Below are 18,309 nucleotides of genomic sequence, written 5' to 3'. Positions count from 1 at the left end.
CATCCGCAGTGCCTGGCGTGTGATAGCAACTAACTTGATAAGAACCTCGTGACGGAGCGCCAAAAATACCACAGTCAGCTGAAGGTCACTAGAGCGTATAGCACACGATGTGCTGCTCTTTGAGCCGTCTTGGGCTCAGCAGACGTTCAGGTTGTCGGTAAAGAAGACCTGTCTGTCACCTCAGTCAAAACAGGAATTTCTACGATGTGATTATAGCGTGTTCGTTCCAACAAAAGCACTATTCGCCACATTTGCACGTCGTGCACGCATATATTGAAGTGTTGTGATCAAGCACATTGCATTGCAAGTATGACCTCTTTAAATAACAAAGGATATGCTTCTTAGCAACATAACGTTTCCGCGTATCGTATCATTTTCATTCCTCCAGTCAAACTACTACACAACGCATGGTTTATGGTCAAGACACAGAGATAAAGACGCTGGTGGCTGTATGTCGCTCAAGCACAAAATGCTCGGGTAAAGCCGTTATTTGAGATGCTCGTATCTGATGACAACTTCAGCCAATGTGACGAACACCGCTTGTTTATTTGATCGCAAGCGCTTGCTACCTTATCATCTTCATGAATTATAATAAGCTCAAACATCTACGCCCAAACCATGCTTTCAGGCTGCGGCCTTTACACTTCCTGAGCGGATTAAGCATATTACATGACACTTATTACTTATTGAATCCCACACCCTGGCCGAGGATCAAGCCTCACATTCCCAAAGCCTGTCACCCCCACAGCCCTGACAGTGGCTTCCTCACTCTGGGCTCGACCTGACCTTAGGCTGATTCCAACACAACGCTGACAAGTGAACTGTTGGAGAATGAGAACAACTGGCAATTTGCCAGGTAAAGTTGTCAGTGAGACAGTGTCTTTTGACAGCAAAATGTCATTATTTTGCCAGCTTCTATGAAGCTTGGTGTGCCTCCTGCCATGTGTGCTTTGCCACATTCTCCACACCGACGACTGCTCTGGTGGCCGAGACGGCTCCTCGGTCGCCCTCGGCTGAGCTGCGCTGGCCAGGTCAGGGTAGGTCGGGTCGGGCAGCGGCCGACTGCCTGACAGTCGACCTTGGCTCCCCACCGGCTAGGTCAGGGGGGCCGGGTCGGGCAGCGGCCGACTGCCTGACCGTCGACCTTGGCTCCCCGCCGGCCAGGTCAGAGGGGGCCGGGTCGTGCAGCGGCCGACTGCCTGACCGTCGACCTTGGCTCCCCGCCGGCCAGGTCAGGGCGGGCCGGGTCGGGCAGCGGCCGACTGCCTGACCGTCGACCTTGGCTCCCCGCCGGCCAGGTCAGGGGGGGGGGCCGGGTCGGGCAGCGGCCGACTGCCTGACCGTCGACCTCGGCTCCCCACTGGCCAGGTCAGGGTGGGCCGGGTCGGGCAGCGGCCGACTGCCTGACCGTCGACCTCGGCTCCCCACTGGCCAGGTCAGGGTGGGCCGGGTCGGGCAGCGGCCGACTGCCTGACCGTCGACCTTGGCTCCCCGCCGGCCAGGTCAGGGTGGGCCGGGTTGGGCAGCGGCCGACTGCCTGACCGTCGACCGCGGCTGGTCGCCGCTCCGCTTCGACGGGCAGGTGACGGCGAATCGGTCGCAGGCGTCCTCACGGCGACGGTCATGGCTGGAGAACGACGGCTAGGGTCAGAGAGGGTGGCGGCGCAGCAGAACGGCGCAGGCGAGAGCGCTGCAGGACTAACTCGCCCCAAAACTGGGCCAGAAACTAATGCCTCCAGCAATGACCTGCTTAACGTTCGAAATTGAGGGAGGTTGCTGCTGCGATCGAGGACGTGAGCATAGCTTGGAGATGAAGTTGAGACGGCCCAGAAGCACGTAACAGCTCTCAAGCCAAGTGGACAGGAGTGCCGGCATTCCCACCGCACAGGCGCACACCGTGGCGGCCCGAGCGGCCCACCCACCCGGGCGGCGGTGACGGGCGGTGGGCTTCCTGCAGACAGCGGACCCAGGCGCGACACTCCGGGTGGTCCATGTCCACCGCCCTCACCAGCCGTGTCAGGTCAATCCGACTGTGAAAGTCGATACAGCGTCAGCGATGGAGAGGGTCTCTACCAGGATTTACGAACCCAGTTACAGGCAGTATTCGTGCCTTATTGGCAGAACGTCAACTTCGATGCAGTGTGCTGATACATCGTAAAAACAACAGAAACTTAGCTTCTGTTGCCTACTCGTGTTCCCTTATGTCGCCTTCTACGTCAAGGAGCTAAATATAAGGTGCATTTCCGCGCACAAATGGTATAATTGCGTGTAAATTGACACCGGCGTAATAAAACAGGATCGGCAATATTGACACGGGGCTGGACCGGGACTGAGAGCATGAAAACCGTCTGCGATCGCATACCAATGCAAACCGCCTACCATAGAAATTCGATCGGCTTCAGTCGCTTACCCGTCCGGACGTCTTGTTTTGTTTATTCGGCGAGCACTTCCCAAAGGAGCCCCTACACTGGCCAGGGCAGGCTGAGCTACGGCGTTGCTCTGCTGGACAGTCGGCTGTCCCGTCACAGTTCTCAGGACCCGGTTGGAGAGTTCCTGGCCGTGTCCGTCCCCGACCGTAGGCCGCTGAGAGGGTCCTGACTGAAGCACGGCTGGCGGCCGGCTCTGACTCTTTGGCGCCGCTGGCGGGGGTCGTGGCGCAGACTTCGGACGGACGGCCGGCTGCGCCCGCCGAGGCAACGAGGCCTGTCCGCGAGCTTCCGCAGCCCTGGAGCCGTGTCTCCGGGTGGCCGGAGCGCCCGCGCGGACCCGCGGCCCACCGAGGGCACGCCTGCTCAGCAGAGCCTGGCCGAACCGGCCCGGCTGGTTCGCCGCCCATACGCCGGGCTGCCTGCCGGCCCGTGATTGGACGGCGAGGTACGGCCGTCCTGGTCTGCCCACGACCGGCCGGCCGCCGCCCGGGGGCTGGCGCTGCCCACGCCGGCGCACCGTCTGGTACTGCGGCCCGCCGTACGTCACGAACGAACTCGAGCCCGCGGCGTCCGTCTCCCCAATGACGTAGCCGGCATCCCCGCCGTCGTAACCGCCGTATCCCACGTCGTAGCTGAATTCGCCGCCGTCGTAAGCGCCGTAGCCTCCTCCTCCCACGAACGACTCCACGAAGCTGCCGTTGGCGCCGACTTGAGGGCCGTAGCCGCTGGGCTCAATCAAGCTGAAGGCCTCCTCGCCGACGAAGAGGCCGTAGTCGTCTTCTGCGGCGGCCGCCAGCTGTTCCTCCGTCTGGTTCAGCTTGTGCTTGAGGAAATGCAGGCGTTGGTCGCGGCGCCGACTCGCCAGGAGCGCGTCCACCGAGTACGGCCCGTAGAAGTAACCCACGCCCATGGTCAGGTACACCAGCAGCGACAGCGCCGCGCCGTAGTTGAAGAAGATGAAGGACGTCTGCGGGCCTGATGCCGAAGGTCAGATGCTAGAATATGTGCCTGATGCGCATTGCGTCTCAGCATGGGATATGACAGCACCAGATGGTGACCCGACGTAGAAACGTGGTATTTTGTACATGGGTTTCCACTGTACTACAACCGTGCCCCTCAAACACATGCAGTGCAGCTGAGCAGCATGGGTCCCCGGGCTGACAAAGACGTTTTCCCCTCGTAAAAATCATGATTATAGCTTTAACCTTCCGACTACTTTATGCGATCAAATGTGCTTACTATTTGGGCCATAAGGTCAGATGTGAGGATATTTCGTGCTTACACAGCATGCACAGACACATACACACGTCGGTCATGCTGGTCAGCTTCCCTGACGCAACTCTTCTCAGACTGCCTTCGCTGACGTCATTATCAATATATTTGTACACTAGAGCATATCTTGAAGCATATCGCGAGGTTTCCTTCGGCCGCAATGTCCCTCAGCACAGTCAGAGAACACAGTGAGCCCAGTGCATGTGCATGTTCGGTGCATGGAACCCGCCTGGAGGTGGAACCACTACTAGCATCAAATGTCAAACGAGAGGTCAGTGCTGACCTGAACAGCGCATTAGTATGCTAACCCATGCGTAGAACCCGGCGGCTGGTGACCTGCACGCACGGAACGGCAACAGGCAGCGCCACGTGCCAGCGTCCGCCGACCTGACCCGTCTAAGGGTTCACTACCCCCCCCCGCGCCTTATCTGATCCATACGCTAGAATACTCACATACTCTTAAACCTAAATACTGGATGTCGTGAGGAGCTGGAATCAGGCCTTGCGATCCTATTCTGGATGATATAAGCTGCCTTTTAGCGAGGTTGAAAACGTTTTTAAACAGTGTAATTTGTATTTTACTCATCATCCCCACCATTTCTTAACCTTCGATTGCTTACATATTCAAAAACCCGTGATTCGCCAATATTCAACGCAAGCGTAACCTGGCCGCAATTCTGTCGAAGCCGCAGGCGGCGGCCACGCTGCGCTGGGACCCCAGCGCCGCGCCGTGTCTCACTCGCGGCCCTCGGTTCTGACCAGCGTCAGCTCCGGTCCCGAGACGTGGCGCGTGAGTGGCCACCGCAGCGTGAGCTGCTGGCACGGACAGCTGTGGTCCCATGTCAGGTGGGAGGGGGCGCGGTCGACGGCTGACAGCCGGGCATTCGGCGGACGAGTCTGCGATCCTGCGCGTCAGCCCAACACCTGCCATGACCGTTACGCCAAGATGTGCACCACAGTTCAGTTTCATTTCAGGTCTACAGTCTGTATTTTTCAAGGTAGGGGCAACGGAAGCACGTAGCCCTCCCCCCCGCAAAAAAACCCAATTCGCGCATGCAATTGGATAAATGTCGACCATAAAAATCCAGGCATCCAGGTAAACGTAAGTGGATTGAAGACGTGAGATGTTTCAAAACGTCATGAAAGAAACTTGACGCGTCTACGACGCGCTAAGGCGGCCCTTTCAGCACATTGAGTTGTGCCACCTCTCACTGTGGAAATCTGTTAACGTCATTGTTCATCACATTGGCATTTCCATATCAATCGACATAGAGCCTGCCATCTTAAGGTTCTGTTGAGCATTCCAGCTCCATTCAATGGCAGCTTCTTAGGAGGCCGCCAGACACATAAATTTTTGACTCAATACCAAAGGTGACGAATGCCTGTCTGGGCCTTAAACACCTGGCGGACAACAGCCAGCAAACCAGACAGACAGACCCAGCAAGCACCCAGAGAACACCCAGCAGTCCGGGCAGACAAACCAGCAGCCCAAGCAGACAACACACAGCGGACCAGGCAGACAACACCTAGCGGACAAGGCAGATAACAGCCAGCGGACCAGGCAGACAACAACCAGCAGACCAAGCAGACAATAGCCAGTGGACTCCTCTCCACACAACACGCAGACTACGTCCCACTCACCAGTCCCACTCACCCCTCACACGTCCCACTCACCGGTCAGCGACTCGCCAGTAAGCTCCTCCGGCACCAGCACGTCCTCGTCGAGGCCGCCCTCATCCTGCCTCGCCTGCACCCCGGCGGCGACCGCCTCGTCGACGCCGTCGCCGCTGCCCTCGACGGCGGCGTCGGCCGGCGCCTGGCCGCCGCCGCCGGCCAGCGCCCAGAGTGCGTCCCTCAGCGCCAGCGCGACGGCGCGAGCGGAGGAGGCGGGCGGCTGGCCGCTGGGCGCCGCGGCGGCGGCGGTCAGCAGCAGCGCCGCAGTCAGCAGGCAGAAGCGCGCGCCGGCCATGTCGAGCCCCGTGTGACGACCCGCCGGGCGGGAGGCGCCCCCGCGGCGGCGCTGGACCGTTAGCGGGCGCCCGCCGGGCGGGAGGCGCCCCCGCGGCGGCGCTGGACCGTTAGCGGGCGCCCGCCGGCTGGGCGGGTCACCGAAAAACAGGACGCAGTGCAAGCGGCCGCGGGCCGACCGGCTCCGCACGGCGACCCAGCTGGCCCACTGACCCCCGCTGCAGAGTCCGCCGGTTCGCCACGGTTCGATTAAGAGCTAGTTCGCCGGTTCGATTAAGAGCTAGTTAGCAGCATGCACTACGGCCGTACAGGTCCGCACAAGTCAAACAGGTGGCGGAGGATATCATCACCTCTTTTCACGGGAACAGGAAAGACGCCCTGACCGGGTCATACGCGGTCAGGTCATTAAGAGGTATCCGCGCCCAGCGAGGGCGACATCCACCGCCGCTGCCGTGTCGCTGCCGCTCAGCGGAGCGGACGGGAGTGAGCGGCCAGAGCGGCCAGAGCAGAGAGAGCTCAAACACGAGAGGTACATTCAATGTTCGTGTGGTGTTTAGGACCAGCCAACGACAAACCCTGGCAGCAGGGATGTAGATTCCCCTTCTGTTTGGGGGGGGGGGTCGGCCCCCTCCCCCAACTTGGGCTTCAGTCCACAACTTTGGGAAGAGAGCGGGCAGAATCCGGGAAGAATCCTGTTGGGATATTTTGGGGGCATGTTGGGTCATTCTTCATTGCTCCGCCTCGCTCCCCCCCCCCCCCCCCCACCCACTCATGTTGCAAAATTACAGCCCTGCCTGACAACAGTCATCAAAGCACCTGACGTGGCCGATCTCATCAAAAAACTAGAACTGCATAGAAAGTCTCATGCAGCCGTGGCAAGTGTTGCTAAGATAAGATGGCAGCCGTCAAAGGTAAGCTCGAAGGTTCTCCGAGGAAATGACTAGGCCCCAGTATCAAGCTGAAGGAGCCCTAAGCTGTCCCCAGTGCTACCGCACGTTAATATACATAATCTTTGGTAGCAGCGCGGTGCCCTACGAGGAAATGGAAAGAACCCATGACCAATGTGAAATGCACCCGAGCCCTGGGTGGTCGAGTGCCCGGAAAGTCAACGCGCTGGGACCCGTTTGCCAGCGCAGGGCTACTGGTCAGCTCAATGGGTCAACTGGTTTTGGAGAGCAAGTTATTCTTGTCTGCTCTTTAGCACTTTTCGCATGTGCCCATTTCTGGTCGCAAAGATGCCTGATATCGTCCATTTTTGCGCTTTGAGTTCAAGATTTTAATTCGTTCGGCAGGTTTTGGTATTTTTAGAGGGCAAATGGGCATGATTTATCTTTGCATTATTTGTGTATACTTTCCAAAGGAATGGAGCCAGACTGCGCTCAGGTCTTTCAATGGAATGTATGGTACTCAGCCGAACAACTCAGTTCTGTTTCCGACCGGATTTCGATGAAAACGTGTATTTCGTTCAATGTAAATACGTCTGATGAACGATTTTGGAAACACCGCGCCCGAATGTCAGATTCCACCTGAACAGCGGGGCGGCGCCGGGCATTTCCCGAGGGATGCTCCAATAAATTTAGGGTCAAAATGAAAACAGCACTGCAAAAACCCAAGCGATAAAATTTAAGGATTGCGAGGGCTCAGTGACAGTTTGAGTGTTTCTTTTCATGCACCGTCATAAGTGTAGTGCTAAATTATCCCAAATGCTGTCAGCGCTGCTTCAAGCGTGTTTAAATGCGATCTCCGGGGCACGCCGCCATGCCCTGAACGTCGTCCGAATTCAGGACGGCATGGTAAACGGCATGGTTAAGGTGTCCGATGTCTTCCGAGCAGGGTGTCTCAATTAATAACGCACGTGAAAAAGCAATTGCCTGTACTTTGACTCCAACGCAATGAGAACATTGGGTACACCTGCACGTATGCAACAAGGGGACAGGCAAGGATGCTCAGCTAGTCAACAGTTTACTTAAAATGTAAGCGGTGCATGTTGTCCGTCAAAACGAAAAATGAATAAATAAGTAGTTTGAACCCATGAAGTGTGCCTAAAACCTACAGCTTCGAAGTGAGCAAACTGAGCTAGTGGCAACGTTCCTGTTCCATTCAACCCGCCGCATGCCTTGAGAAAAAACACCGAGAACGCAACAAGTGTACGTAGTGCACAACCAGGTAAGCCGATGACCTTCTGCGATCGTACTTAATGCTTGAAGAATGTATATTCTGCGTGGTTTTCTACTTCCTAGCCCTCTTATTACTCTTGGACTTCAGACCTTACCTGTCCAGAGATTTCAGTCAAGATCAATGCAACAAATCCCAAGGTCCCCGGCATCTTGGAATTCATTCGTGTGTGCTGAATTTTATGAGAGGCAGTTTTGAAAAACATGAGTGCCGCACTCTAGGGAGGGAGCAGAGTGGGGATAACTGTGAACTTTGACCCCAAAGATACCAAGAATTTAAATCGAATAAGGGACCCACGCAAGCTGCCTTCGAATAAGTAGCGGGCGTAAGACTTTTAGTGCGAATGTAGGGAGACATTTGATATGCGTTTCCACATACATTTGTTCCTGCAAACATTTCAAATACGTAATACTTCGCCGTACCGAAAAATTGCGACGCAGATGGATTGCGGCACTTGTCCCCCCGCCACATGTTTCACTACCCCCCCTTTTTTCGCTATTTCCCCTAAATCAGTGGTGGGCGTAGGATACACGATCTGGATCGAGGGGATCCATGGATGTCTCAGACAAAACAAAGCTACGAGTGGTGATGGGAGCTTGAACAGAGGAAATTTCAGTGCGTCTTTTTGCAGGTAATTTATGTGTAAGCGGCTGCCTTTCACCTCACTGGCTACATTCGCGAGTGAACGTCTTGGTATGGCAAATGATCGAGGGCTTCTGATTGGCAATGCTCTCCTGCGTGGATGTATATATATATATATATATATATATATATATATATATATATATATATATATGGATTGTCGATACTTGCGTGCCCGGTGTTGGAAGACAGCTGGGCAGTGTTGGACAGTGTTCTGGACGCATAGTCGGTCGTCGAGCGCCGTCGCTGCCGACTGTAGCGGAGTCCGACCGACGGCGATCATCCAGCCGGCGGTCGGACTACCGGGGTCCGTCTTCGCACGCGCCCGTGGTCAAACGCTCCGCCGACCGTGCTACGCCGCCCCCCCCCCCCCCCCCCACGCGCAATGCCAATGCGGCACAATAGAAAGGCACCCTAACCGCCTCTTACCCAGACCTTTTAGCGCATTTTAATGGAAAATATGTGGCAGACATGTGAAATGAATAAATGAGGTTCATCATGAGTATACAGCACGCCTGAATTTTCAGGCGAATGGCTTAAAAAACGACAATGCCATCGCAGCCACAGCACTCGACTGATTAGTTAGCTTTTCGTATAGCGTTTTTTTTTTTTCAGCCACGCCGCCCAGGGGGCCTGCCAGCGGGCCGTTACCCCTCCTCACCAGTGCGTCGCTCCACAGCCCGCCGGTAGCCAGACTGAGCAGTGCGTGCCGGGAGTTGGATGATGGACGGGACGAGGGCGGACGTCAGCGACGGCAGCGGCCGCTCACTGCTGGGCACGACGGCCAGCGACGCCCTGTCGCACCAGGCCAGCGTCCAGCTGCGGCCGCTCTACTACCGGCGTGCGACGCAAGCCGAATCGCGGTTGCTGCGCTCGTCGGAGGGCGATGGCCCCGACCTGGACTCGGCCAGTGTCCCGGCGCTGTTGGCCAAGCCGTCCCGCGTCGTCTCTGGGGTCGTCATGATCGAGTGAGCTCGTCGGTGGCGGGGAAAACCACCACGGAGCGGGAGTGCGGGAGGCACGGGCTGCCTCGGCGCGCCAGGTCCAGTTGATTACATGACTTTGGTGCGATCATTTATATTGTGTGCCTTCGCCACTGGGTGACAAGGGACGCACCGCTGCAGTCTGGGCGAACAGCAGACAAAAATGTGCGCTGTAAGTCTCCCGGCCGGCCGGGTTGAGCCGTCGCAATGGCAGGTGGTGCCAGTGCACTACCACGAATTCCACTGCAGTGCTGTTCTTGAGCGTAGACACTAAAATTCTGGATCACTTTCAGGCGAATTTTAAAGTTGACTTCAAGAGACCCAGGCTGAACATCACATGAGGATTGTTTCCATACACCGCAGTGCATGACATTCGGCGTATCATCGATATCGGTTACCACTGGCAGGGCATGCTCGTGTGGTGAGATGACTGAACCGGCCCCGAGCTAACACGGTTCAGGCAGACAGTGGAGCTGAATTTCGATCAGACGTTAGTATTTAATTGTGTCAAGTAGAATGCCGTGTACTACGTGCATGGAGACGATCGGTATTTATCAGATCTTAACTGGGCTTCAAAAAACGGATTTCAATATCCAGATTAACGGATTGTTTCACATTTTGAAGACATTAAAGCAGGCGTCCAATATTATGAAATAAGCTCACTTAAACTTTTTATCTACCTTGAGTGCAAAAGACCGCTTTAAAGAACACGTTTTCTTTGTTAAGCAAATGTGCTCCTTACCACGTGATCGTTTCATTACGTCATCGTACCTTGCACAACATTGGTGGAGAGCCAATGGACAGCCGTTGTTTGGAAAGCGCGCTCACGAACGCCAGATATGGACGACTCGACAGTTGTATTTGTATTGGCCTTGATCGCCACATAGCTAATGAAATGGCAGGATTTGAATGTTAAGGCATCACGGTACCCTGGATGCCCTTGAAATAGTATGCACATATTCGCGGCGCGTAGCTCTGAAACTAGAAGGGTTACAGTCTTGCAAAATGCAGGGCTGTGAACTGCACCGAATGACTTTAAAGCTGGTTAATTCAGTTCAAAACCCCATACAAATGACGAGCATGCACATTAAACGCGAGCTGCACGTTCTGCTTAGAAATTGTGATTTACTACCAAAACCGTACATTACATGCATGGCAATGATTTGAATTCACAGTTTTGTGAATGTATAGGGTGTGTATGCTTTGCACTTTGCACTCCACTCTCAGCAGTCCCAGACTAAAAACCTGATCTTGTTCGCAACACGCCAAATTCAAACCGTTTTGGACAGGGACGACACGCACCAAAACATTGAAGCCGACGAAGAAATGGTGAAGAACCTGACGAGGGAGAGGAAGCATTGTCTATGCTGTCTTGTCGTTGTTTTTGTTCTTCTCGCTATCCTGGCGACCGTTTGGGGTGAGTGAACCAATGTTAGACCCACGCGACAGATATCCGAGCAACCGTGACTGTGAGCATTTGAGTAAATAAATAAGGGCACTCCCCGAAAAGTGTTAACTAAAAGCACTGAAAGCCACATAAGCAAGTAAAGCCATGATATACTACCGCTCCCGTCGTCCCAATGCAATGTCACTAAAGGGTTCTGTGAATCGTCTACCTTTGAGCACTTCCCCAGATAGTACTTCTAAGCTACTGCCGCCTCATTTCAGTTGTGATGACGAATCACTTGAGATGATCGCAGTGCGGATGAAGTGGAGCCAAGACACAAATTGCCAGGCAAAGCTGCCGATGGGTCACATCACAGTACCCGCTACGGGAAGAAGAGACCTTCAAGTACGGTGGACGGAGTGGCGAGCTGGCGCGAGAGCACTCGTAATAAACTGAGTATACGGTCCGGAGCTGTGAAAATACCAACCGATACTGAAAACGCTGAGAAATAGGGCGACAGCACTGCGCCAGTTTCTTCTTCACAAAAAGGTAGCGCTCTGCGCGTCATCACGCCCGTGTTAGGGGTCGCCGGCAACTGCACTGGCCATATTGGCGTCCACGGGCCATGGCGCAACCGGGATTCAAACCTGCTTCAAGTTTAAGACGCCAGGGAGATGGGCCATATCGGCGGCGCCGAAGGTGAAAGCGTGGCCAAGTCATACAAAACAAAAACAAAACAAACAAAAGCATTGGCCGAGTTAAGCTGCTGATACATGTCCATTGTTTCCGAGAACGTAACACGTTCTATGACGCATGAGTAATTTAAGACGGTGTAAAACGGGAAACGCGTTAACAAACGTTTCGGACGAAGTTCGTCGTAGTTTGAGCGGCGGCGGTGTGCATTTGGGGACCGATTTCAACCTGACAGGTGCCAATCCGGCATAGGGTTACCTTTGGGCAGCCAATACCAAGACACATCAGGCACCAACGCCATTCCTGTTTATATGCGATTTTGATCCCAGGATCTTGAATGGTCCCAGCCGTCCAGCTGCTGCGACCATTTTCCGGAAGTGGTCCTAGTGCAGACCACGCCAAACAGCAGCCCCCAGCCGTTTTTCAGCCGCCATCTGTCTTCGTCGATGCACTGCCCTATATCTGTTACCTGCGACCGCTCACTGGTATTTCCGGAAACACCGGTCTGACCAGAACCACCGGTCTGGTCGGAAACACTGGTCTGGCCGTTTACACCGATCTGGCCGGAAACGCCATCCCGGCCTGGCCCAGCTCGCGACACGACCTCGGCGCAGCTGGCTCTGCTTCCCAGCCGTCGCGCCGCGCCCGTTCGCGGCCGGCCACTGAGACACACGATTTTCACCGTCGCATGTATTGTACAGCCGGGGCCTAGCTTTCCGAGATGGTGACCTCCACGTCCACGTCGGGCTCGATGTTGATGGAGGTGATCTGCTTCACGACCTCGGACGTGCTCTGCAGGTCGATCAGGCGCTTGTGGATCCGCATCTGGAACCTGGCGAGCGCAGAGACATACTGTGGTCAGCTGGTGGCCCGGCAGGACGGGCAGGGTATCGGCAGGCATCACCAAACCAACCGCCAGGACCCTCACCAATAACAGGTAATGGCCGTGCGCCGCAGAACTTGGATAAGGCATACAGAATTGGCGGAGCGGTGGCATGACATTTCGTCATACAACGCAAATGCCCTGAGGACATAGGAACGAGACTTTTCCTGGACATAGCCAAGAACAGCTTGAGCGACTTGCCTTTCGCCATCAGTTCTGATGACAATAACCGTCCTTCCCCAGATCCCGTTATCAACATTATACTACGGAGGGATGATAAAGCTGAAAAACACCGTTAACAGCGCCATCTATCATTATCATTTAGATGGTTAACAGCGCCATCTAGCGATGCGAACCACATTTCAAATCCCCTCCCTCAACAGGTGATAAGATCAGATCTTTTGGCAGGGATTCAAACACTCACGGTGTGTATAGATGGCCAAATATTGCATGACTTTTAGGAACAAAAACGTCTCATGCATGTCCGTCGATAAGGGTGACAGATTACCTAGAACGACCACAGAATGTCATCCTTTGGGCACCTCGCTCAACATGCCGAATCCGCGCTTCCTTGAAATGTGGACATAAATGCGCCACATGACGAACAGTGCGTGGCGTATCGGTGCGACCCACGGGTGGAGTGCGTGACCGATTGGCAGCCTACCGAGATCATGCCACCCCAGAACTCGATTGCCCTTGGTATATTATTCAGCTGGCAATAGCAGGGTAAAGGTTCAATGCTGTGGATGGCGGCGTTGATGAACGCGTGGAAGGCGCGCACGCGGCACACTTCGCAACCACGTCCGCAAGTTCGTTGCCCGTGATTCCTCAAGAAGTGAAACCCTGCACAGAACTGCTTGATTTCCCGAAAGTCAAAGCTGCCAAGCTCTACGCCATGACATGCAGAGAGCATCGTGGGTAGAACGTCCCCAGTCACGCAACTGCTACGGCCATCAGACATGGCCCAATGCAGGATCTCGCTGCCAGACTCCGCGTAACTCAGTACGGTGCTAACGGCCACGACGCCCAATGCAGTACACTGTGGTGAGTGCTGGTACCGAGGTGGTACCGCTTCATACGAGGTGAGCCCCATGGCTCTGAACCTGGGACCATCCGTACTCACGCACTGTTTCCTAATTTGGGCTAGTGAAATGCTTACTGTCAGTGCAGGCAGTAGGCATTTCAGTAAGCAGCAGTGGCATCCCATCAGCTCCACCTGATGGGGTGCCATCAGGTGGCGCTGCCTGAGTAAACCTTCCAGTCTGGAGCCAATCTCTCAGAACGGCCCTTCAACTCGGACCGCAAACGGCGCATGTTGCATTTGTTCGTTCTGGGATAGTCCTGCCGAGCCGTGAAAAGGTCGCCGAGAAGGTTGACTGATTTTCAAACTGGGCCACAATGCATGTGTAATGCATCCCAAGCATTCCTATTCTGAGTACATGTGGTGTCTCATTTGCCTCATCAGTAGGCTGGCGACCGGAGACCCTCTTAACGCCCCGGACGCTACCCGCGCTACTGTGTGGTGCACGGTATCTGACCAAGGCTCACCAGGAGGGGGGGACACAACATCACGTGACATGGTGCATCCAGAGTAACTTGCCTGTCCCACGTCTTGGAGCCCTCTCCACAGGGCGTTTTCCTTGTGGTGATGCGCAGGGTCTTGGTGGGCATCCGGATCGGGCCGCGGACGCGCAGACCCTTTCCCTTGGCCTTATCAATGAGCTCCGAGCACACTGCAGAAATATCAACATCTGGTTAATAATGCTCAATGAAAACAAAGTGGTTGATATCAAATTCCACATCAATAACCTTTGGCATGACTGCAACACCTTAAAAGGACACAGCACAAGCATGCCTATTATCAAATGCACAAAATATGGTGTTAAAAGCACCTCTGTGGCTAACTTTTCATCGATTCAATGCATCATTGTTTTCTACCTCTGATAATTCATCAAAAGGTATGCATTGTCGCCAGCAAAATGGGTGACTTCCGAATCACTAGAAACTTATTCAGTTGGCGCCTCCTTGCAAAATGGCATGAACTTTAGCAATACTAGCAACATGAGTGAATAATGCTTCATTTATGTTTTGGAATATCAAAATGACATCAAATCATAGAGTGTGACAACTCAACAATTTTAGTTTGGACATTCAGGCATGTCATATATGGCAGAAATATAAACATGACAATATTAGGTAATACCTTCACATGTAGTAAAAACAATAGATTGAAAGTGCTGAAGCTCAATGACATTGAACAGATCCCAGCTGTGATCAAATTAATCACATTTTGCAAGATTAGAATTCCACTGGTCAGCATGCATATGTTCGACACCTTACATTTGCTACAGGTACCATGACCAGGAAGCCCACACCTACCTTTCTCCAATGAGGGCACATTCAGAGAGCTGAGGGTGATCCGGATCTTGTGGATAGTGGCCTCAGCCTCATACTTCATATCCTTCCCATAGGACTGGAAAATAAATTGAAGGCCCTCAAACAATGATTGACACAGGGTAACCAGTGACACAGAGGGAAATCAAACCATCCAGGTTGTGAGGCCCTAGAGCCGCAGCAAGCAATTGCCTCTACACTGACCACACCAAACGTGACAATGGAAAATTCATGAAGACATTTTAACCAAATTCACTCATCCATAAACTTCCCAATGGTGCAATGAGTTGGAGGGTGTTCTTCACAAGTGCAAACAAATCAGATGCATTGAGCTCACTCTAAATAACAAACCCTTTGTGGTAGCACTGATTCAAGCACACACCAAAAATGGACCATTGCATGTCCATTTGGAAATGCAGAGCTTCCAAAGAAATGAGAACAAATATTGATGAGTGGTTTCCCTCCATGCATGAATTCAATTAATGGTATTCATTTTAGCTGGGAGAGCCTCCCTCCTCTTAGATGTTCATAATGATTAGTGAGTGATTATATCATCACTCACATGATAGATCATAAATTTTAGAGCAAAAGAAATGGAACACAGGTTTAAGTCTAAATTTAATAGTACACTGTTTTTGAAAGTGGTAAAGCCTTGCAGGCATACCTTCATCTTTGGCCATCATTATAACAAAGGCCAGAGGCCAACCACAACTTAGCACAAACTGGACATTGTGGGAGTTTGGTGGTCTGACTGCATCTGTGGATACAGTGTATATATGTGTGTACACTTAAGTTTATTGGATCAAGCAGCATAACTCTTTCAAAGCTTGCCCATATTTTCAAGATATTTCTATACAAACTGGTAAGTTGGGTGAAACATTCCAATACTGCATATCCTACTGCTTCAACTGTCCAAACACCAGGGTAAATATAAGAATTGTTAAGTTATAAGAGAACAGTAACTTTTCTGGTACCTTTTCAAAAGGTAAGTAACTTCTAGATATTGGCAATTGGGCACCTCAGCAACAGGAGATGGATCAATGATGACTGTGGAAAAACCACTGTACAAGTACAAATTACCAATCAGATTGATCATTTGGGCTCTGGAGACTGAGACTGCATGGACATACTGCACCCAAAAAGCACAGGGAAACAAGACACTATAATTTGATTGCTTGACATCACACATATGATTATTTTGAGATATTTTTTATCACTGATGATTCAGCAACCAGGGCACATGGAGACATGATAATGACTACACTATATAAGCAAATGTACTGACTTTACCTCTGAAACTGATCCCAGAGCTTTCTGGGCCCACTCATGTAATGGCACCAGCCTTAAAGCTATCAGTATCACCTTGGCTAAATCTTAATACAAGTTTGTGTGGCCTTAACTGAGCCAGACAAGACCATAAAACTATACAGGTATGCAATTGTGCTGGTTATCATGTGATATTCCCTTAAAATACTCACACTGACAATGAGATGGTCTATATTGCCAAAATTGTCAGTCACTCTAAACTTACTACCTTATTGAATGAAATTATCAGCCATGTCCTGAATGAAAAAATTATGTTGGCTGAAGGAAATGCCCAGTGCTGCAACAATCAGCTGAAATATCAAAGCACACCCTAAATCCCTGTTATCTGAGCTTGGTGCAGTGCCACTAAGTTCAGAGAACAGGGCTAATATTCTGTTGCATAATGCTGATAAGAAATTTTGCACCAAGTTACCCCAAAATCATGTTTCACACTGACATTATAGGAACATTGAGCACAATATCCCCTGGCCTCAGTTGAAACATATGAGAGTGACGTCAGGCACACCAATGACAGGCAGACATCCAGAGCAGTGGATGCAATTTTTCCAGGCTGGAACCATGTTAGACATGCAACCAACAAGATTGCAGCATAACATCTGAGTGGAGATCCTTGAAAACTTTTGCATGTTACACCACAAAAAGAGTGCATTGCTATTAATGGGGCTTAAAAACACACCATGCTCTTTTCACACAGGCATGAAAGGCTGGCATCAGAAGGGATTTAATGCTACAATGTTTACATGCAGTTTCCTCACTATAATGCTGGCAACCTTGAAAAGAAGGAAAACAAGCCACTGCATTTTGCAACTTTGTTTCATACAACAGTGGTGGACTCAAATTTCTTACATTGTGTTATGTATGTTGACAGCCATCCCCAAAAGTTCACATTTCTATAACTTTGTGCAATGAAGCTTAAGCCCCTGTGCATCAAGCCCAGGCTATACCATATGGAAGGTAACTTCCCAATTGTTCAGCTTGCTTATCACCTTATAAATATCTTAACCTGCACATACCTTCGCAACATCATATTTCCTACAGATCAGCTACACACAATGATTTGGTGGCAGCTAGGCCCATCCCTAATAGTGTCACAGCATACATCCAAAATTTATCTGGAATGCCACTGTTACATTGGAAATGTAGCTTGTAATGTGTTACACTGAGATCAGGTCCATGCATGTCCAGGGTATGACAAGCACAACAGCACTGGAATACCTAATGGCCACTGATGGAAACATTAGCATGAGCCTTCCACTGCAGATCACACACTTAAAAATATGAAGTGTACTTCCCAGAAAAGCAAATACTTTCCCGCTCACGTTTCCACAAATAGCTCACAACCACCTCTTGAATGTGCGCCAGCATTGTCACCAGCACACTGAACTCCCCACATGGCCACCGGACACTAAGGACGTTAGCACAATTAACACACGATAGCAAGATCTTACCATCTTGGGGCTCTCTGCGTTGGATATATGTCACGCTTAGCAGAAAATCGACTTGACGAATGTCGAGAACGCCGACGATCACGACATCAGGCGTCGCAAGCGGAAAAGGGCCTTAGTCGCTGTTTTGGTAACAATCATGGGTTGCCTATTCTTTTGATGACGTAATTAACCATAAATTATGTCAAGATGCAAAATTTTGTTTGAGATATGCCTTACTTTGTATGTAATTTCAATATTCCTAACAAATTAGCTTTTTAACTTGTAAATTGAGATTTAAAATGTCATTATCATTCAAAGAGTAGAAAATACGTAATTCATCAGCGATGTGTAGAATGAGACCGGAAAACTATGGGACGCTAACATATAGAGATGAGCCAAAATTGGACACTATTTCTTAACCTCTCTTATTCATAACTTATGCCTGATTTCTGAAAAAGTAAGGGTCTTAAAAGACTGTCATTTTCAAAGATACGGCAAGTTACTGAGACATAAGTACACGAAGAAGGTAAATATGGAGGGGCGCACAGCATTCATCACTAAAGCTATCAGTGGCGTAGCCGGAACGTCTGTTTTAAAAGTTCTACCAGTGAATAAATATTAGGTCTTTCGCTCTACGGGGCGTCGCCACCTCCGGGGGTCCTCACATCCCGCTCTTTGGCTATGTCGCAGATCAATAATGGTATAATTTGGATAGAGATGCCTTGCTGAA

General features: G+C 51.8%; 1 protein-coding gene across 1 annotated transcript; it reads right to left on the bottom strand.

Annotated features, from left to right (window-relative positions):
• Positions 1–12,224: 12,224 nt before the first annotated feature.
• On the bottom strand, positions 12,225–17,722 carry LOC119096630 (40S ribosomal protein S20). The gene is made up of 4 exons (XM_037219531.1): positions 17,601–17,722; positions 14,812–14,905; positions 14,033–14,165; positions 12,225–12,381 (listed from the first exon to the last, which is right to left on the bottom strand). Exons 1-4 carry the CDS (start codon positions 17,601–17,603, stop codon positions 12,258–12,260), a joined length of 354 nt encoding a protein of 117 aa, XP_037075426.1. The 5' UTR covers positions 17,604–17,722; the 3' UTR covers positions 12,225–12,257.
• Between the last annotated feature and the right edge of the window lie 587 nt (positions 17,723–18,309).

The sequence above is a fragment of the Pollicipes pollicipes genome, unplaced genomic scaffold, assembly GCF_011947565.3.
Source record: "Pollicipes pollicipes isolate AB1234 unplaced genomic scaffold, Ppol_2.1 Scaffold_4295;HRSCAF=5057_pilon_pilon_pilon, whole genome shotgun sequence".
Taxonomy (NCBI): Eukaryota; Metazoa; Arthropoda; class Thecostraca; order Pollicipedomorpha; family Pollicipedidae; genus Pollicipes; species Pollicipes pollicipes.
This window is presented reverse-complemented; position numbering and strand designations above follow the sequence as displayed.